This window comes from Ochotona curzoniae, unplaced genomic scaffold, assembly GCF_017591425.1.
Source record: "Ochotona curzoniae isolate NIBS_2020 unplaced genomic scaffold, NIBS_Ocur_1.0 patch81, whole genome shotgun sequence".
NCBI classification, from domain to species: Eukaryota; Metazoa; Chordata; class Mammalia; order Lagomorpha; family Ochotonidae; genus Ochotona; species Ochotona curzoniae.
In genome coordinates, this window is record NW_024467063.1 from 195,151 (window position 1) to 216,366 (window position 21,216).

A 21,216-nucleotide genomic window follows, 5' to 3' on the forward strand; every position below is an offset into this window, starting at 1 on the left:
AACTGATTTAACTACTGTGCTGGACTCCCACCTTCAGGCCAGCAGCCTGAAATTCCATGTGGATGGCGGGTGTCCACACCTTCCCAGGCACGTTAGCAAGGAGTGAGATTGGAAGTGGAGCATTTGGGACTTGAGCCAGCACTGCAATGTAGGAATCTGTCATCCACCAGCTTAACGGAACCACAATGTCAGCCCCTCTCAGATCTTTGCTAGATACATAAAAACCCTAGTGGATGAATTTCTATATTCTCAAAAATATGTCAGAATATTACTCATATGAACAAGCTCCAGGATTTAAAAGTTTTAGGAGTAAACCTGCTTGCCTGTTGCATGGCAACACATAGCATTCCTGCAAGAAGCAAGGCTGAAGGACAGGAAATGAGCAAAGAACTAAGATTAATAGCAGGGACTAGGGTTCTTGACACACTCCCAGGTGAATGAATGGGCAGGTTGCTTCCAGCGTGTCATTACCAAGATCTGAAGATCTTGTAAAAAAGGAAAAGATCACAGAGACTCAGCGACATGATTAGTTGTTTATTGTTTATCCTGTTGGTTCTGGGCAGTTGAGTTAGAGGTGGTTGATCATCCCTTTTATGCTCAGATTAGCACTCAGTCAGGAAGCTTTCCCTACAGCTTAGCCAAAACACAGGCTTCCCTACTGTTATCATCGCCTCTGCCAGGCAGCCAGTTCAGAGCTTAGCCTTCCCACGCATCCAGTGAGGTTGCCAGGGGTAGCCCTGTGAGGAATGAGTGCCCAACCCTGAGAGGACCTGTTCCCTGCTTGCCATGGTAATTACTGGGCCTGAGCAGCGCACTAAGAAAACGAAGCATACTAAGCATACTGGGCGTACGAAGAATTCCTACACTTGCCCAACTGTTAACTTCTGCTTTAATTATTATCATTATTAGCTGTTAACTAACATTATTTTAGCTATTAATATCAGTTGCAGCTGATTTAGACAAAGGTAAAGATTGTGTACAGCATTTGAGTTTTTGATCGGATCAAATAAAGACAACCCTTGGTAATGGGAAAAGAAAGATTTTTTTGTTTTGTTTTGTTTTTGTTTTTAAAAATTATTTATTTGAAAAGCAGAGTTACAGAGAAAGAGGGAGGGAGAGATCTTTCATCTGCTGGTTCACTCCCCACATGGTTACGATAACTGGGGCTGACCAAACCAAAGACAGGAACTTCTTCCAGATCTCCCACTTGAGTGGTAGGGGCCCAAGCACTTGGAGCATCTTCTAGTGATCTCCCAGACACATTACTGGGGCTGGATTGGAAGTAGAGCAGCTGGGACTAGAACCAGCACCGGTATGGGATGCCAGCATTGTTGGAGGTGGCTTAGCCTGCTGTCACATACTACTGGCTCTGGGAGTTTCTAGTGAACAGCCAGACAGGTCAGTGACTATTACCTGGAAAGCAGGCTCTGGAGAAGCTCTAGTCCTCTTCTGTGAGACCAGCTGTTCTTGCTGAATCAACACTCTTTGGATTGTTGCAACCTTTGATTGATTTCCAGAGATCTGAATTAGTTGATTTTAATCATTTTTGTCAGTGTTGTACCTTTTATGGAAGAGAGAATTTCCAATATCCTTATTACTTTATCATTCCTATTAGTGACACTTAGAGATCATGTTTTGGAATAAAGTATATTGAGGCCTGGTACGGTGGCACAGTGGTTAAGGGCCTCACCCCGGGATCCCATATGGTCGCCAGTTCTATTCCTGGCAGCCCTGCTTCCCATCCAGCTTCCTGCTTGTGGCCTGGGACAGCAGTTGAGGATGGCCCAAAACCTTGGGACCCTGTACCCACGTGGGAGACCTGGAAGAGCTCCTGGCTCCTGGGTTCGGATTGGCTCAGTTCCAGCTGTTGCGCTCACTTGGGGAGTGAACCATCAGACGGAAGATCTTCCTCTCTCTCTTTCCTCCTCTCTGTATATCTGCCTTTCCAATAAAAATAAATAAATCTTTAAAAATAAAAAAGTGAAATAAAGTGTATTGAAGGTATTAAATAAATTGGGTGGGCACTGAAAACGCTATAGGATAGTCTTCTATGCTAATTTAAAAATCAGTAAGATGACATCTCAAGCCTTTTACTGTGGCTCAGTTAAGCACTCTTTCAAGGCCTCCTAGTATTGGTGTTCTAAATACCATAGTAATTGGTAGTTGGATTTTTTTCTCTTACACAGTAAATTTGTTCGATTTTCCTGTTTTTCTCTACAACCTTGTAAGAATTTTTTTTTTTTTAATTTCCTATTGCTTGTTTAAAACAATAAGGTTCCCCCTGTTCTGAGGAAACTGGCACCCTTAGGAGACATAAGATATACTCATGTTGCATTGAGTTGCTGGAATCAGGAACTTTGCAGAAAGAAGTAGCGTCTGAGATCATAGGATTACTGATGCTGGAGGTAAGTAAGGTGGAAAATAAAAGTTTCTTTGCTTTGTTACAGATTTCGGGGCATTTGTAATTTGTTGCAGAAAGAAAAACTTAAATGCCAAACTTCTTAGTTGCTATATATAAATAAGAGTTTTTGTTTAAAAAAAGAAGTGAATGAGTAGAGCATTAAGTCTCTAAATGTGTACGTTAAATTTTACTCTGTGGATATACAAGAGGTCTTCAGAAATTCACGAAAAATCCATGCTATTAAAATGCATAATGTTACACTTGTAGGAGAAAAGCAGCCAATAGCTGGTGGGCATTTTGGACCTGGTTAATGCCAAATTTGTGTTAATTATACTGATATGCCAGCATAGTGAATTATTTTGTTTCATTTTAAAGATATGTGGGAAAAGCCAGGAACTGCAGATTAGGACATGCCACCCCGACCACTAGGTGGGTGGGGAGAGGGTCAGGGCTGCAGATTGCCCAGTGAAGTGGGTCTGGGGACATTTGGAGCAGGAGCAGCTAAGGGTATGTTTGACAGGGGAAGAATGACTTTTAGGGGCGTCCACAGACACGGTGACCACTGAATCTCAGGTAGGTGAGGGAGCTGAGATGGAGTGAGTTAGAGGGGTACACTGGAGGGTATATCTGGGTCAGCCCTAGGTGCCCAACCATGTGGGCAACCTGGCTTATTTAGACCACAATACTTGCCTGTGAGTGTGGGAGCAGGAGGTAGGCCACATCAGTTTGGACTGCAGATTAAACCAGAATGTAAGAGAATTGGATCTGGGAATAGATTCTGTGGGGGACTTGAGGGCTTCCCTCTGTGGGACTGTAGCACCCACCATTTTGCATAGGGGGCTAGGGTAATGATGGGCTGAGTCAGGCTGGACCACAGAACTTACAGGAACCCACATGATACTTGCATGAACCAGGGCTGAGAGAAGCCTGGGTGGGACTAGGCTGTGGCATCTACCAACACATGCAAGGGCCAGGACTGAGGGCAGACATGCCAAGCAGGACCGTTGCTTCTGCTGGTATGTGTGAGATCTGTCTGGGGTTGGAAGCAAGTCTGATTGGGGAACTTGAAGAACTCCCCTACTTGGCTGCAGCTCCTGCTGGGGAGCACAAGTGCAGGGGCTAGAGGTGGGTCAGGCAAGGCAAGGCTACAGCACTCAGCAGCATTTGTGTGGAACAGATCTAGGGACAGGCTGGGTTAGGGCAGGCCTTAGCACCAACTGGTATGCATGAGAAGCATGCCAATATGGATTACACTTGGAAGGCCTAGGCTGTAACCCACCAGTAAGAGCTGAGACTATGATGGGCCATGCCAGGCCAGGTTGAAGCACCTGCCAGCACATGTAGGACCTGATAAGGGAACTCTGGGGACACTGGCGAGTATAAGTGCCAGGGCTGTAGGCAGGCCAGGCTGGGTAAGGCCGCAGCATCCATCAGCATACGTGCGGGCTAGGTCTGGGAAGGGGTCAGACTGGGTGAGTTGTAGCACCTGCTGGCACTTAGGAGAGCCAGAATGAGTGTGGGATAGGTGGGTCTAGACTGTAGCACTCACTTGACACTTGCAAGCAGAAATGGGTGCAGCCTTTCAAGCTAAGTTACAGTGCCCTCTAGTGAATGCCAGGACTGGGGCCAGCCATGTCAGGCTGGACTGCAGTACCTGCTGGCACACATGAGATCCATTGCCTGGGTGGGCCTAGTAGAGGAACTTGGGGAACTTCCTTGTGAGGCTGTAGCTCCCGATGCTGAGTGCAAGAGCCAGGGTTGGGACAGGTCAGGCCGGGCTGGGCTGCAGCTCTGGTCAGCATATATATGAGTTGGGCCTAAGGGTGGGTCAGAAGTCAAGTTCTTGAGCTGTTAGTCTGCTGACGCCATGGGCATTGGCAGGGAGGTGAATTTAAGTGGTGTAGCCAGGACCAGACCAACACTTCAGTGTGGAATCCAGTTGTACCAAGCAATGGCTTAATCCACTGTACCACAGTGCCCAACCTGGATTTCAGATTTATTTATATGAAAATAAAATTTTAAACTTTTAATTGCCATGTTTTCATGAAATTTTTTTTGAAGACCCTTACTCTATCTTTGAATGCTTGTCCTATTTGAAAACACCAAGGAATTGATGGAGTTAGTTGAAGTCCACAACAGTTGTCAGAGCCAGTCAACTCTGTGATTCTCTCTCAGGGTCTTCATTCAGCTATTGCAGTAAATGTTTGTTTCTTGGAAACAAATATCAAGCACTGGATTTTTGTTGAAGATTTGCTTTACCCCATGACCTTTCAGGCTCACCGTTTTCCAGGATCAGTATTGGTTGAATTAGCCAAAGACTTTGTTAATGCTATCAAAGAGGGCGGCACGCTAGAGACTGGAAAATCTTTGGAGTTATTACCTATCATTCTCACTGCCCTGGCAACTAAAAAGGAAAATCTGGCTTATGGAAAAGGTAATTATTTTTCCAACTTAATGGACTTCTTTTTTCACTTAATGAAAATTGGTTTCTCAGTGTATTTTGCATTTCAGAGGAACTGAATGGGGAAGAATGTAAGAAGCAGTTGATCAACACCCTCTGTTCTAGCAGGTGAGACTTTTATTTATTTTTAAATTTTCTATTTTTTATTTTATTTTTGATGATGTTTACATAGTTGATCAGGTGTGAACAGTCAAGGAGAGTGGGTGAGACCATTGTTTACACATTTTTTTTTCTTCCTGTGTATGGGGGAGAGGGGAATACAAGAGGAGAAACCATGCCTAGCCTCTCAACAGCCATGCTACCCGGGGGATGGGGGATCTGCCACCTGATGTCATCCCAGCTCCCCATTGTGGAACATTTTCTGAGGATTCTGCTCATGTGGTTTTGATAGTTCTGAGATGCTGCTGCTATCACTGCTCCACAGATGAGGAAATCCTTCTAAGATCGATTGGCTGTCATAGTCCATCTGTAGGTCTTTATTAGCCCAAATGTTTTTTGTCAAGCTTCACTGCAGTGGTGTTTTGTAGTTGATCAGTTTGTTCTGCTCTCCATCCTTAGTAAACCAGTGAGTGCTGTGGCGCAGCCCTCCCCTGCTTAACACATGCTCGGCCCCCATGTATCACAGGGGGAGCTGCAGCCCAGTCAGAGCGACCCCCAAAAACCCTTTCTGGACCGGAACTCTGCTCTGGTTCCTGTGCCTGCCAGCATGTGCAGTGGACTGGTCTGGTCTGGCCTGCCACACATCCCAGTGAGATCTTGTATACATCATTGGGCATTGATGTCTAACTCAACCCAGCCAACTCCACCCTCCAGCACACATTCATGCCAGCGGTTGCCACTGCCTGTTCAGCCAGGCCCACCCCCAGTCCTGGTTCTCATGCTTACCAGTGGGAGCTGCATCCCATCAGAGAGGAGCCCACAACCTTTTACACTGCACGCATTCCCTCCCCTGGATATTATACTCTTCAGGTGGTTCTGCAGTCTAGCTCTATAGAACTTGTCCCCAGTCACAGCATTTGCCAACAAATGCTGCTGCAAAGCCCAACCTGCATGCCCTTACTCTGGCTCTTGCTTGTACCAGTAGATATAACCGGTTAGCCCAGCCTGGCTGTCTCCCAACCCAGCTCACATGTAGGCCATCAGGTGTTGTAGCCCTGCCCAGCCTGGTCTGCCCCCAGTTCCAGCTCTCACACTCACCAGCATGAGCAGTGGCCTAGCAGTGGAGTCCTCACTACTCCCCTACCAGGCTCACCACCCCCCAGCTCTGGTCTCTGTGTGCTAGTGAGTGCTGTGGCTCATCTCGCCTCGGCATTTGCTAGTGGTTGCTATAGCCTGGCCAGCACAGTCTGTCCCCAGTTCCAGCTTGTGTTGGCTGGAGCTGCCGCCCAACCCAGTCAGCCCCCAGTCAGCCCCCAGTCCCAGCCCTAATGTGAACTGGTTGGTGATGCAGCCAGACCCAGCCTGTTCTGCACCCCATCCTGGTTCTCAGATCTGCCAGAGGGTATTATGAACTAGCCCAGCCTGGCCCACTCTCATACCTGAGCCACACGTATGCTGGCAGGTACTGTAACCTGGTCTGCTGTGAGGTGCTCCTTGCTTTGGCTTTTGTGTTCACCCACAGGGACTGTGCTGTCGCAAAGGAGTTCTCCAAAGTCCTCTCTAGGGTCTTCTCTCAGTGGCAGATCTCATGCGCACTGGTGGGTCCTTGGCCCAGTCTGACTTAGTCCACGTCCTGTCCTGGCAGGAACAGTGGCCTTGCCCAACTGGCCCATACCCAACCTGGTTCTTATTGTTGGGTGTTACAGCCCAATCATACCTGGTCCATGCCCTGACACAGCTCTCATGTGGCCCAATGGGAGCAGAAACCTAGCCCAGCCTGTCCTATATCCACTCTGGCTCTCATGAGCACCAGTAGATGCTGGAGTCTAGCCCAATCTGGTGCATCCCAGTCCCTATCCACACCCATGCCGAAAGAGACTACAGCCATGTCCAGCCCAGACCACCACCCCCATTCTGGCTCTTGTGCTCACTGGTGGAAACCATAGCTTAGCTGGGACATACCTTTATCTCCCTAACCAGGCCTGTTCCCAGCCGCAGTCTACGCATGGTAGTGTTTGCTGTGACCCAGCTCTGCATAGCATCCACCGGATGCTGCATGTTGACCTGACCCAGCCAGCCCTCAGTCCCAACTTTTTTTTTTTTAAAGATTTATTTTTATTATTTTTTTCATTGGAAAGGCAGATATACAGAGAGGAGAGACAGAGAGGAAGATCTTCCATCCGATGATTCACTCCCCAAGTGAGCGCAACGGCCGATGCTATGCTGATCCGAAGCCAGGAGCCTCCTCTGGGTCTCCCACACGGGTGCAGGGTCCCAAAGCCTTGGGCCGTCCTCGACTGCTTTCCCGGGCCACAGGCAGGGAGCTGGAAGGGAAGCGGGGCTGCCGGGATTAGAACCGGCGCCCATATGGGATCCCAGGCGTGCAAGGCGAGGACTTAACCACTTGCGCCACCGCGCCGGGCCCAGTCCCAACTTTTTTAAAGATTTTTTTTTATTGGAAATGCAGATATACAGAGAGGAGAAGGAGGGAGGGAGGAAGATCTTTTAATCAGCTGATTCACTTCCCAAGTGGCCACAATGCCTGGAGCTGAGCCAATCCAAAAGCCAGGAGCTTCTTCTGGGTCTCCCATGCAGGTGCAAGAGCCCAAGACTTTGGGTTATCTCTTGACTGCTTTCCCAGGCTACGAGCAGAGAGCTGAATGGGAAGTGGTACTGCCAGGATTAGAACCAACACCCATATGGAATCCCAGCGTGTGCAAGGCAAGGTCTTTAACCAGGAGGCTGCTGTGCTGGGCCCCTTCAGTCACAACCTTGCTGGCAAGTGGTACAGCCTGGCCCTGCCCAATCCACTCCAATCCCTGACTCATGCAAACCAGCAGGTGTGATAGCCTAGCCCTACATGCCCCTCATTCCAGCCTGGTTCTTGCACTTGCCAGTGAGCCAAGGTTATCCTGTCCCTGCCTGGTCCACTCCCTTCCCAAACCTCCCCACACAGACGGGACAGATGGAGCTACCCTGCCCAGTCTGACCAACACCCAGGCCTGAATCACATGCTCACCGGTGGGAGCAATGGCCCATTAGGAGAGTTTCCCTAGTTTTTCCACCAGACTCGTCCCCAGACCCTGACCTTGACCATGCCAGTGGGTGCTGGGCCCTAATTGGTCGTAGGCTGCTTCTGTCCTGCATGTGTATGAGCGGTGGATGTTGCAGCCCAGTGCACCCTACACCGTATTCTTGGGTGTGTCTATGGGTGCTGCTTCCTGGAACAACCCAGCCTGTACCCAACCCCAGCACCCTTGAGTGGCCGGGGATTCCATGGTCATGCCTAGCTCAGACTGTCGCTACCCCTAGCTCTAAGGAAACAAGCTGAAATTGCAGATCTCAGGGTTGGGCCCACATACCCTCACAGAATCTGCTCCCGGACTCAGTTTCCTTGTGTGTTGAGTAGTGCCATGGTCCAGCCTAACATTACCCGTCCCCCTTTTCAACTCTCATTGGTGAGTACTGTCATCTAGCCAGGCAGGCCCCCAGCCCTGGCTTTAGTGTGCACCAGTGAGTGCTATTCAGCTTTGGCCCAGCTCTGCTATCATATGAGGGCTGGTGCTTCTGTCTGAACCTTAAAGGTCCTTGCATTCCCCCCCTCAAAATCCCACTGCCCCAAGCCCTGCTGCCTGGGAGCCCACCCCAGGGGCTGCTCAGCCCCTCTGGCTCTGAACATCTGGCAGGCAGATGGGCTGAAGAGGCTTTGATTTATATGTAGAATTTTCTGAGGCCTCAACTGGGCCCAGAAACGAGCTAAAGGTTCCTTCCTTTGTTCATTTTTTTCTTTTCTTCTTCTTTTTTTTTTTTTTTTAAGATTTATTTATTTTTATTGGAATGGCAGACTTACAGAGAGAAGGAGAGAGAAAAATTCTGTCGGCTGGTTCACTCTCCAACTGGCCACACAAGGGTTGGAGCTGAGCCGATACAAACATAATAGCCAGGAGCTTCCTCCTTATTTCCCATGTAGGTATGGGGTCCCAAGAATTGAGGCCATTCTCCAATGCTTTCCCATGTTATCTGCAGGGAGCTGGAAGGGAAGTGGAGCATCTAGGACACGAACTGGCACCCGTATGGGATCCCAGCATGTGCAAGGCAGAGGATTCGCTAATAGAGCTGTCACACCAGCCCCAGAACTAACAGTTTCTTCAGGAATTTATCTCTGAAGTTTTCAGTGCCATCCCTGCTTTGTTTGTTTGTTTAGTTATGATTTACCAGTGTGAGCTAATCTGGGATGAATTTTTGAGAAAGAGATTATTTACTGCATTTTTTGCTCTGAGATTACATATACAGTTTCTGTTTACTGTCAGTCTGAAACCTAGCAATTTCGTTTTCTTAACTGTTGAAATTCTAAGGTCTTAAGGCTGGGAAAGTCATCTTTCTGTTTTATCTGTTTGGTTTGATTACTTTGCTTTTTGCTTTTGTATGAGTGAGTGAGTAGAATATACAGAGATTATTTGGGTCTGGTGCCGTAGCGTAGTGGCTAGAGTCTTTGTCTTGCACGTACCAGGATCCCATATGGGTGCCGGTTCTAATCCCAGCTGTTGCACTCCCCATCTAGCTCTCTACTTGTGGGCTAGGAAAGCAGTCCGGCAGAACCCAAGTCTTTGAGACCCTGCACCTGTGAGGGAGACCTGGAGGAGGCTCCTGGCTTCTTGCTTTGGATCGACTCAGCTCTGACTGTTACAGCTGCTTGGGGAGTGAAACAATGGACAGAAGATCCTGTCTTTCTCTCCTTATCTCTGTAAAATCTGACTTCCCAGTAAAAATAAATAAATCTCTAAAAAAAATAATATGCCAAGAGATTATTTGTATCCTTTAGCCAGTATTGTCTTTCTAGGCATCTATCCTAAGGAAAGACTTAACATATAAGAACTCGAACATGAATACGTTCAACACAGAGATTTGTAACCAGTGCAAGCCTACAGTAATACAGATGTGTAAATTAGGATATGTAAGAGATAGTAGAGCCGTTCCGTGAAACTTATACTCATTGTATATTAAATATAGGAAGACATTTCAAAGGTGAAAATTTATAGGCAACCAAATAAAGACAGTTCTGTTACTTAAGATAAACAAGAAAATGCCTAAGATTAGTTACACAGGAATTTATATAGTTGTGTTATGTTTTGTATTTTTCATTTAACACACCTTTCTGTGTCGGTTCTTTTAATAGTCGGTATTTTGATCTCCAGTTGTTAGATTATTTAGTTGTTTCCAATCTTTTGCTGTAGCCAAGAGTTGCAAATGAATATATTTGCATATCCAAACAACATTTTACATTAAGTGAGTTTGTAGTTAAACATATTTTTCAAGTTGATGAGTATTGGAAACATCTTATACATGTCCTAAAATGACATGTGAGCTGTGTTTCTCACAATTTTTTTTAGTGCAACACAGCCAAAATAAATTTTTTGAAGTCTTGAAAAATAGTCCTCTGTTTCTCACGGTCTTACCAGCATTAGATATTTTCAGACTGATTTTGCTAGGCCGATAGGTTGCAACCCATTATTTTGTTGTTTTCAGTGATATTTCTTTGGTCTAATTTCCAGGTGTTAGAAAATTAAAACGTGAACAGGGATTGTTTTTTCTTTCTTCACATGTTGTATAAAAAGAAGTTGCAGCAAGCTTTCACATTCTTTGTCATTTTCTTTCACCAGGTGGAATCAGAAATATGTAATCCGACTGACCTCCATGTTCAAGTAAGCAGCATTCCTTTTTTCTCTTAATATCCTGCTTTATGAATTTCTATGTACTAGAAACGGAACCAGTGAGTGCAGTCACCACTCTCACCTCAGCTTGCCTGTTCTTCTGTTCCGTTACATAATTTCCTCCTTGTCCCAACCCTTTTGATTTTAATTATTTGAAATATAACTGATTTTTTTTCCCGTCAAGATGACTTACTATATGTAAGGTTGTTTATCCCCTTGAAGGCTCTTTGTAAGAGAAAAATCAAAAGGGACAGTTTGTGTCCCAATGCTCCGTTGCCTATCCAGCTCCCTGCTTGTGGCCTGGGAAAGGAGTGGAGGACGGCCCAAAGCCTTGGGACCCTGCACCCATGTGGGAGACCCAGAAGAAACTCATGGCTCTTGGCTCAGCTCCGGCCATTGTGGCCACTTGGGGAGTGAATCATCAGATGGAAGATCTTTGTTTCGCCCATCTGTAAATCGGCATTTCCAATCAGAATAAATGTTTTTTTTTTTCTAAGAACAGTTATACTAATATTGATCCTAAATATGTTTCTGAAAAAGTTTAAATTTTAACCATTTTAAAACACTGAAACAAGCATCTAAAAACAAGACATGAGGTTTTTGCTATAACTTTTAAAATCTTTAATTCAAGTCCCTGTGCCGTATCCTAGCAGCTGGGGTCCTTACCTTGCATGTGCCAGGATTCCATATGGGCGCCGGTTCTAATCCTGGCAGCCCCGCTTCCCATCCAGCTCCCTGCTTGTGGCCTGGGAAAGCAGTTGAGGACAGCCCAAAGCCTTGGGACCCTGCACCCACGTGGGAGAGCAGGGAGAGGCTCCTGGCTCCTGGCTTCAGATAGGATCGGATCAGCTGATCATCTGGCTGTTGTAGCTGCTTGGAGGGTGGACCAGCAGAGACAGGATCCTCTCCTCTATATATCTGACTTTCCAATTAAAATAAATAAATCTTTTTTTTTTAAATCTTCAATCCCCAGAGATGTCCCTCTGACAGCAGAAGAGGTGGAAATTGTGTTGGAAAAAGTGTTGAGCATACTCTGCAAGTTAAATCTTCAAGAAATACCAGCTTTAGTCTATCAGCTTCTGGTTGTCTCTTCAAAGGTACGAGTTAAGCATTGTTTCCCTTCAGTGCTGGTGGTATGACCTGTATGGCCATTCAGCTTACTTATATACAGAGTTTACATACCAGGGCATAATTTCTTTTTTCTATCTTATTTTTAATCTAAATTTACTTATTAATGTGAGTTACGTAGGTGAGGAGGTTGTAGACATATGTGAGTCTCTGCCTTCATTTTGTGTGTGATAATTCATGTCTAGTAAATAGATCACACCCCTCAGTGAATGAAAATCTGCATTACCTCTTGTTTGATCACATTTTCTTGTGGTAGTACAAGGGATCAACATTCTAAAAAGCTGTGGACTATAGGTCCCTTAGAGAAATTTTAAATCATATTTAATAATGAAAATGTTCTATATAATCTTAGCATGGCTCGATTTCACCTTGATTATTTAAAACTGCCCCTTTAAATTGAAAATAAATTCCGCCTACTTATCTTGCCATTTAATTGGGATACCTTACCAATTGTGCATTTCTTCAGGGAAACAGAAAGAATGTTTTGGAAAGAATGATAGCTTTCTTCAATGAACTGGATAAAAAGTACAATGACGAACAGAGTGGTGATAAGTAAGTAATAATAGTGTAGAAATAAAGAAGTTTTGTACTAATTCTTATTTTAATAACTTCACTATATTCACTTTCATTCTTTACAGTCACTTTAGTGAAAAACTTCCCTAATCCTCTTCTTGCTGCTTAGTAATAAGATTAACAGAATAATATAGATTGTTCAGCTCTTTCATTTCTACCTTCAGGAAAATAGCAGTTATTCTTTGTTTAAGGTCTCACAATTAAGTGTTCGTTCTTATGCTAGAAGCTGATCTTGGGACCTCAATAATGAACTACTCGGATAAGTTCTCTATATTGTGAAACTTAAATTTTAGTGTGAACAAAATAGCGTGGAAGATGCTTTGCTGATCATAAAGAGGGTGATAGAACCATGATGCGAAGGTGCTTTTAGTAGATTGGGTCAGAAAAAGCTTTTCTGAGAAAGTGCTGTTTTAACTGTTGCATGATATGAGCCACTGTATGTAGATCAGGGAGAAAATTCTTGGGTCCGGCAATCATTAGTAAAAAGGCAGGAGAAAGTGTGGCATCTGAGAAAATATTTACATTTCTTTTTAGCAAACATTTATAGATTGCTTATTTGGGGCCATTGCTGTTCTGAGTACTTGAAACCTTAGAACTCTGTTTGGCCTATGTCTTATGGATGTGAACCCCAAAAGTCCAAGAAATTAAAATTTCCAGATGTTACCCAGCTGGAAGAAGTGGAGCTGGGATTTGGATCCAGATTGTTAGCTTGCAGAATTGGTACTGTTAATCCCGTGGCTGCCATTGCTTCTGTTTCATAACTCCTAGTTGTTTGGCTTGAGCAGTTGGTTAGGAGATGGTTGAATACTGTGTTGGGAATTACCAATAGAAGCAGGTTTGGGCCATGATTTGTTTGAGATGTACGTTAGTATCCTACAAAGGTGTGTGTATTGAGCAGTTAGTCTGGATTTGTAGGGAGGGACACAGTCGGAAGGAACTAAGGTTGTGGGACTGGTGGGATCACCTGGGAAACTGGGGAGAGAAAGAAACCAAGATTGAGCTAGGATTCCACTTAAATTTCAAACAATAAGCGGCCATAAGCCAGCAAGAAATTTGAGAAAAGGCCAGTGATAGCACCCAAGAAACTAAGAGGGGAAATTCTTGGAGGAAAAAAGTGTCAAATGACCCAGTGCTGACTTTGTCAGATCTGCTGAGGCATTAACGAGAGACTCCCATGTTTGGCAAACTTGGAGATGTTTGTGACCTTTGCAGAAATCAAAATTAAAAGGAATTTGGAGGGGGAAAAGGGAAGGGTAGAAGCCTATTTGAATTGAAATGGACTGGGAAGAAAACATAAAGTTTATTCTTTCAAGAAGTTGTATTGTAAAAAGGATACAGAGTGGGAGAAATGGAATCTGCCATCTCTTCTGATAGGCGAGTTCAGCCTGGACGCTTGTTGATTGGAGCATCTGCACCTACCTCTCTCTCAAACTGTAGCTCATGCTTTTCTGTTGAATCTTGTAGGCTGCTGGATCTTGTTACGATGCCATCAAATGAACTCCGTCATGTGGAAGGCACCATCATTCTACACATTGTGTTTGCCATTAAGTTGGACTGTGAACTGGGCCGAGAACTCCTGAAACACTTAAAGGTATTGCCAAAGTCATCTTGTGATATAGAGAAGAGTATGTGAATTTAAGCTTCTTTTAAGTCAGTTAGTGACAGGAATCAGAAATAGTATAGAATTGTATCTACTACAGGTCCCCCCCCCCCTTTTGGGTAATATTTGCAGTGGAAATATCCATAAACAAACAAGGACATTTAATTTAAAAGACCTTCCCTCACAGTATCTAATATCAGGGTGAGCGCCCTTGCATACCAGGTCTAGTCCCTGTGCTTCTGGCGTCCCATATGGCTGCTGGTTTGAGTCCCAGCTGCTCAGCTTCCAGTTCAGCTCCCTGCTATTGTGCTTGGGAAAGCAGTGGAGGATGGTCCAAGTGCTGTGACCGCTGAGCGCTGGTTCAGTTCTCGGATGGCCACAGTAGCTGGGACTGGGCCTGGCTAAGCCAGAGCCCGTATGTAACACAAAGCATAAAAGTTAGGAATGATGGTGAGACCTGCTTTATAAATCATGTAGGAGAGAATGCTTCTAGTATTGTCTCTGAGAAATCTTTAGTCTTGGATCTGTAGAATTATCTGTGTGTTTTCTTTTGAAAGTTACAGTTTTAGTTACATTTAAGTTTCTGATCCATTCATTGATCTATTTTTAAGCAGGCTATGACTTATATTTTGGATAATTAAAATGGTTGCTTTTATTTTGTCTTCTAGGCAGGACAGCAAGGAGATTCCAGTAACCTATGTCCCTTCAGCATTGCTCTGCTTCTCTCACTAGCAAGAATACAAAGATTTGAGGAACAGGTATTTTTAAATGACATTTGGTTTATTGTGTAGTTAGTAAGAAAACAATCTGCCTTCATTATCTTTTCCTTTTATTTTTGTTTTTAATTATAATTTTTTAAATTAAGGCAACAGGTTTTATGTATTTCATAGGTACAGTCTAAGACAACCATATCTCGTTCTCTTCTATCCTCCCTCCCGTAATGCCCCTCCTTCCTTCTTTTTTTTTCTTCAGTTTCTGCAAAAACATATCTATACACTTTAATCACAGGCTCAGTACACCACAAGTCATAATATTCAACAAGTAAAAAGTAAAGAAGTCATAGTTCTCCAGGAGTGTAAACAAAAGCAACAGTCAAAATCGCACACACAATTATCTGTCTCCATTGGCATTTTTTGTGCTCTGTGTTAAGTACCACATGTCAGAGAAAACATATTTGTCCTTTGGGAACTGGCTTATTTCACTAAGCACAATGATTTCCAGAAGACAAAGATTTTATTCTTCCTTTATGACTGAGCTTTCATAGTGCATACACATCACATTTGTTTTGTCCAGTCATCAGTGGATGGACGTCTGAGATGATTCCTATTTCTGCTATTGTGACCTGAATTGCCGTAAACATTGGGATACAAATAACTTTCATATTCTGATTGCATTTCCTTTGAGTAAATTCCCAGAATCCTTTCTTTTTTTTTTTTAAAGATTTATTTTTATTATTTTTTATTGGAAAGGCGGATATACAGAGAGGAGAGACAGAGAGGAAGATCTTCCGTCCGATGATTCACTCTCCAAGTGAGCCGCAACGGCCGATACTATGCCGGTCCAAAGCCAGGAGCCTCTTCCGGGTCTCCCATGTGGGTGCAGGTTCCCAAAGCTTTGGGCCGTCCTTGACTGCTTTCCCAGGCCACAGGCAGGGAGCTGGAAGGGAAGCGGGGCTGCCGGGATTAGAACCGGCGCCCATATGGGATCCCGGGCATGCAAGGCGAGGACTTATAACCACTTGTGCCACCGCGCCGGGCCCCAGAATCCTTTCTTAATTCTGCCCCTGTCCTGCTAGCAATAAAGCTGGGAGACACACAGGCCTTTGATGTTCCCTGGAGGCTGCTGGGAAGCTTGTTTGGTGAGAGGTTCTTCTTACTGTGGGACGCAGGTGAGGTGGGAGTGACAGCAAAGGCTTCGCCTACATAGTCACCAGCAGTTTTGTATGCAGCTCTCCAAGAAATTTTCCCTTACCCACTTGAAATGAATGAATTATTTAGTTGAAAATATAAAATCTGTCACTCCTTTTATCTCCTGTGTTCTCAAGTTGTAGTTAATAATACTTTTAGCCCTTCTTGTTACTTAAGAAAGGGCTGTCTTCAACTCATTTTAAGTTCTCATCTAATTAAACAGTTAAATAGAGATGCAAATGAATAGAAGCTCTTAGGAATATTTACAAAGTTAAGATTCATAGCATGAGCTATAATTTTGCTTCATTTTCCTGTATTTTCACTGTATTAGGTGTTTGATCTTTTAAAAACTTCTGTTATAAAAAGCTTTAAGGATCTTCAGCTACTCCAAGGCTCAAAATTTCTTCAGAAACTAGTGCCTCATAGAACGTGTGTTTCAGCCATGATCTTAGAAGTGATAAGCCATAGGTGAGTTGGTGAACCATATCCCAAGGGTTTGTGAGATTTCTGAGTTTACAAGATTTTTATTTTTTAAAGTAAAATAAGGTACCATATTATGACTCATCAGAGAAAACATGAATGTAGCTGTTGTTAAAATATCCCGTTTTTCTTTTTGTTTTTGTTTTTTGTTTGGTTGGTTGGTTTTTAGAAAACGCAGATTTACTGAGAGGAGAGAGACAGATCTTCCACCCTCTGGTTCACTCTCCAGTGGCCACAATGCCAAAGCTGAGCCAATCCAAAGCCATCAGCTTCTTCTGGGTTTCCCACGCAGTTGCAGGGTCCCAAGGCTTTGGGCCATCCTCTTCTGCTTTCCCAGCTTGTAAGCAGGGAGCTGGATTGGAAGTAGAGCAGCCGGGACACAAACCATTGCCTGTATGGGATCCTGGCATGTGCAAGGACTTATCCATTGAGCCGGTCTCAACTAGTATGTTTTGTTCCTTTAAAATCAGTCAAGTAATGCTAGCAGAAAGATCCTTCAATCTCAGAGCCTGATTTCTTGGCTCCCTTGACAGCAGGAATACACTGAAAGAATGTGTGTCTTTGTTCTGTGTGTGACATCACAAATCTAATAGCCTAAATCTTTATTGACTTTTTAAATGAATAAGCTACATGAAGAGTTTGTAGACTTGAAATTTGAAGATGATGATTGGGACTGAATTATTAATGAGCAGTTTAGACGAAATCATTTAAAACCTCATGAAAATTTCGGTAAACCATTCTGGGTTTTATCTTTAATTGCGGTATAAGCATTGGCTATTGTAATAGTCTTTACTGTGTCATTCTTTCTTTGTGTCTTTATATCTTAAAGTTTCATAATGTAACTTAACTTTGAATTTATATGAATTTAGCATAGGGCAAATTTTAAATGAGATCTCATGGTTTCTGAATGTTTGATCTGCTAGCTGCATCCTTTATCTGCCCTGAATCTGGTTAGTCTTTTTCTCAAAGTTTATATTGGGTTTCCTGTATTTTGCATACCCTATCTCCAGGTTGGGCTAAAGAAATAAACACTAACCAGGGAAATTCTAGAAAGCTGTCAACTTTCCATAGTCTATAAACCACAGGACCTAGAAATGTCTGTAAATAGTATAGATTCCTGAAGACTGTGAGACGTTAGCAACAAGTTGCAATAACTTGGAAAGAGTTTGAGGCTGTTGAGTTAGGGAGGTTGGAACAAGGTGCACAATATTAATGAGACCTGCATGATTCAAAGATACTGATATGTGTGTGGCCTAATCCAAGTGGGAGAAAATGAGGTAATGGACATTGTAAACGCTTCCATACCCCTCTGTGGTTTGCTGCATTCAGCTGTGTTGATGTCTTGGATATTTACTTACAGATATTTAGAGATACAAAGCACTAATGTACTAGAAAAGCATCACTGATGAGAAAGAAAAGAACTTCCAGGTTAGGCTAACTGTTTACCATATGAGCTTTTAACAGTCGGAAGAGGCAGCTCCTAAGAGACAGTCTCCTAAGGCGGACCACTGAAGCTCCTCTTCTTGCCATCCTCATTTTAAGGTTGTTGTTCTTTTTTTTTTTTTTTAAGATTTATTTATTGTTTTTATTACAAAGTCAGATATACAGAGAGGAGGAGAGACAGAGAGGAAAATCTTCCGTCCGATGATTCACTCCCCAAGTGACCGCAACAGCCGGTGCTGCGCCAATCCAAAGCCAAGAACCAGGAACCTCTCTGGATCTCCCACGTGGGTGCAGGGTCCCAAAGTTTTGGGCCGTCCTCGACTGCTTTCTCAAGTCACAAGCAGGGGGCTGGAAGGGAAGTGGAGCTGCAGGGATTAGAACCGGCACCCATATGAGATCCCGGCCCGTTCAAGGAGAGGATTTTAGCTGCCAGGCCATGCCGCCGGGCCCTTAAGGTTATTCTTAACAAGCAAAACTTAATACATTTTCTGTTTTTTTATGTTCATTTGTTCTCAGATGTTTTTTGAATCACATGCCTTTCTCTTGAAAATGTGCCATAAATATTTATTTTGCAATAATTCTGTTATGTTTTGTGACTAGCATACTTTGAGTCTTTTCATATCTGAAATTATCTTTACTATTTAACTTCACACTTGAACAATAATTTGATCAGTTGTAAAACTTAAGTTTAAAATTGTTTCTCTATCTTGAATTTTTAAGGAAAAATCTGAGAATCTTACCTGATTTGTTGTATTGTAGATAGTCTGTTCTTTCCTTCATGAAAGCTTTTAAGATTTTGTTTTTGTTTTGATGCTGTGAAGTAAGTTTCATATGCAGTGTGTTGGTTATCCAGGTTAAATTTTGGAAGTGTATAACATGAGTATAAGGGCGAAGTTTCTTAATAAGTTTTTCTTCTTAACCTAGTTTTGTTTTCTTTTCAGTGTTCACTGCTGGGATCATGTTACTCAAGGCCTGGTGGACCTTGGTTTCATTTTAATGGATTCATATGGGCCCAAGAAGATCCTTGATGGAAAAACCACTGAAACCAGCTCGGGTCTTTCTAGAATGCCAAGCCAGCAAGCATGTAAGCTGGGAGCTCGTATCCTGTTGGAAACATTCAGGGTGAGACTTAATTTTATTTAAAAGATATTGTAAATAGATCATGATAATTTTCCTGGGAGTTCACAAATAATAAAGCTTGAATATGTGGCATCTTGGCAAAATGTAATAGGAATTGGGATGTATTGGAAGGTAACAGATGTAGCTTTTCTTTAAATAAATTGTCCTCTCTTATTTGTTTATTAATGCTTTATTTCAGAACAGTTTGAAATTTACAAGACAGAAATTGTGAGGTAGTAATGCAACAAAGAATTCCTATATACCTTTCATCCCATTTCTCCCTAATTAACATATATCAGCATCTATGTAATTTTTAGTAATATGGCTTAAATTAAAACATTCTTAGAATGCATTTTTGCTTAACATTTATATTTTCAGAACTTCAGAGAAGTTCCATTTGATTTTAGATAAATGTTTGCCTTGTCAGAGCAGCTGTAGAGCATATAAGTTGCCACTAAGTCACTGACCTCTCCAAGAAATCTCATCTGACATCTAACTGGAAAAGTAGAGAAGGTCTGACGTTAGTAAAGACTTCAGCTTTTAGATATTTTCATGGGTTTTAAATTTTAATTTTTAGAAGGAAAGTTGTGTGTTCTGTCAGAACTATGGGTACTAGCATGTAGTAGATATGTTGCAGAATTATTCCTGTTTGATGCTGAAACTCAGAGGTGGTAGTGTTTTCATGTGATCTGCTTTTGGATGTGTAGACATGGTGTTCTGCTAGAGAAGCATCTGAGCACAAGAGGGAAGAGTTGACTGTCTTTCCAGATGATTCACAGTGTGTTCTGTTTTATCTGTGAGGTCGAATCAAGTTTCACCTGTATCCAAGCCATTGCTCCCTCACAAGCTGAGGGTCACCTAGGAATATCTTGTTGATTCTCTTCTTTCTAGATTCATGAGATGGTCAGACAAGAAATTTTGGAGCAAATCTTCAACCGAGTTGTTACCAGAGCAACCTCTCCCATCAGTCATTACTTAGGTATTGGACTTCAAAAGGATAACTTCTTGGGAATGTTTTATATTTAAGTGTTACACCATGATTTGGTCCTCAAAGAGCGCTGTTTGTTTTGTTTTGTTTATGACAATAGCATAGTTTATTGTAGTAACTCTCATTGTGATGCCAGTGAAACCATAAATCTTGGATCAGGAATTTGGCCTAGCAGTTGTGACAGCACTTGGGGTAACCAAAGTTGGGATGCTTGTGTGTCATATAGGAGTGTCTGGGTTGGAATCTCAGCTCTGCTTGCTATTCCAGTTTCTTGAGATAGCAGGTGATAGCTGAAGTAGTTGGGTCCTTGGCATGCATGTGGAGTCTACTTTGTATGAATTTTACATTATTTTCCAGATTATTTCTCTTGTAGCTCCAATTTTCTTGGAAAACATTTACTATTTTGTTGGTTATTTTAATGTTGTATTAGGCAAAACCAGGGTAGTCTTTAATCTGGGACCAATTTTGTTTCGTTGCTGAAGTAATAAGTACTCAGCCTTACATGTTGAAGTATCTCCATTTCAGCTGTTGCAAATATGAACTGCTTAATATCTTTGTGACCCCTGGAAATGAATCTATCTTGTGATTCTTTGACGTCTCAAACAGTTTCCTCACCCACGTTATCACTCCAGAACTCTGCTGACAACAGATTTGTTATTGTTAAGATTTATTTGAAAGGCAAAATTACAAAGAGAAAGGTCTTCCATCCATTGGTTCATTCCCCGAATGGCCACAACACAGGGAGCTGAGCTGATCCTAAGCCAGGAGCAAGGAGCTTCTTCTGGGTCTCCCACGCAGGAACAGGGTCCCAAGGCTTTGGGATTTCCAAGGCCATTGCACCAGGCCCACTGCCTACAAATCTTTTTTTTTTTTTTAAAGATTTATTTACTGGAAAGTCAGATATACAGAGAGGAAGATCTTCCGTCCGATGATTCACTCCCCAAGTGAGCACAACGGCCGATGCTATGCCGATCTGAAGCCAGGATCCAGGAACTTCTTCCAGGTCTCCCACACGGGTGCAGGGTCCCAAGGCTTTGGGCTGTCCTTGACTGCTTTCCCAGGCGACAAGCAGGGAGCTGGATGGGAAATGGAGCTGCTGGGGTTAGAACCGGCGCCCCATGGGATCCCGGTGTGTTCAAGGCGAGGACTTTAGCTGCTAGGCCACGCCGCCGGGCCCATGCCTACAAATCGTAAAAGTGCTCTTTCTGTACAACCTTTTTCTTTTACCAATATCCTCCCTTGTAAATTCTTCAGCTTTCCTGAATTATTAACTTTAGTATTTCCTTTACAAAGATAATTTAGGCAC

The 21,216-nt window shown here is 43.3% G+C and overlaps 1 protein-coding gene across 3 annotated transcripts in view; it reads left to right on the plus strand.

Moving 5' to 3' along the window:
* LOC121168251 (Fanconi anemia group I protein-like) overlaps positions 1-21,216 on the plus strand; it is a 57,844-nt gene that overhangs the window by 4,506 nt on the left and 32,122 nt on the right. For all 3 annotated transcript variants that reach the window (XM_040998164.1, XM_040998163.1, XM_040998165.1), the window contains exons 3-13: positions 2,275-2,405; positions 4,676-4,835; positions 4,913-4,970; positions 10,622-10,663; positions 11,646-11,769; positions 12,267-12,352; positions 13,838-13,964; positions 14,642-14,731; positions 16,212-16,348; positions 18,745-18,925; positions 19,814-19,901. In XM_040998164.1, coding sequence (XP_040854098.1) covers positions 2,275-2,405; positions 4,676-4,835; positions 4,913-4,970; positions 10,622-10,663; positions 11,646-11,769; positions 12,267-12,352; positions 13,838-13,964; positions 14,642-14,731; positions 16,212-16,348; positions 18,745-18,925; positions 19,814-19,901 — 1,224 coding nt within the window. The remainder of the gene's footprint in view (positions 1-2,274; positions 2,406-4,675; positions 4,836-4,912; positions 4,971-10,621; positions 10,664-11,645; positions 11,770-12,266; positions 12,353-13,837; positions 13,965-14,641; positions 14,732-16,211; positions 16,349-18,744; positions 18,926-19,813; positions 19,902-21,216) is intronic.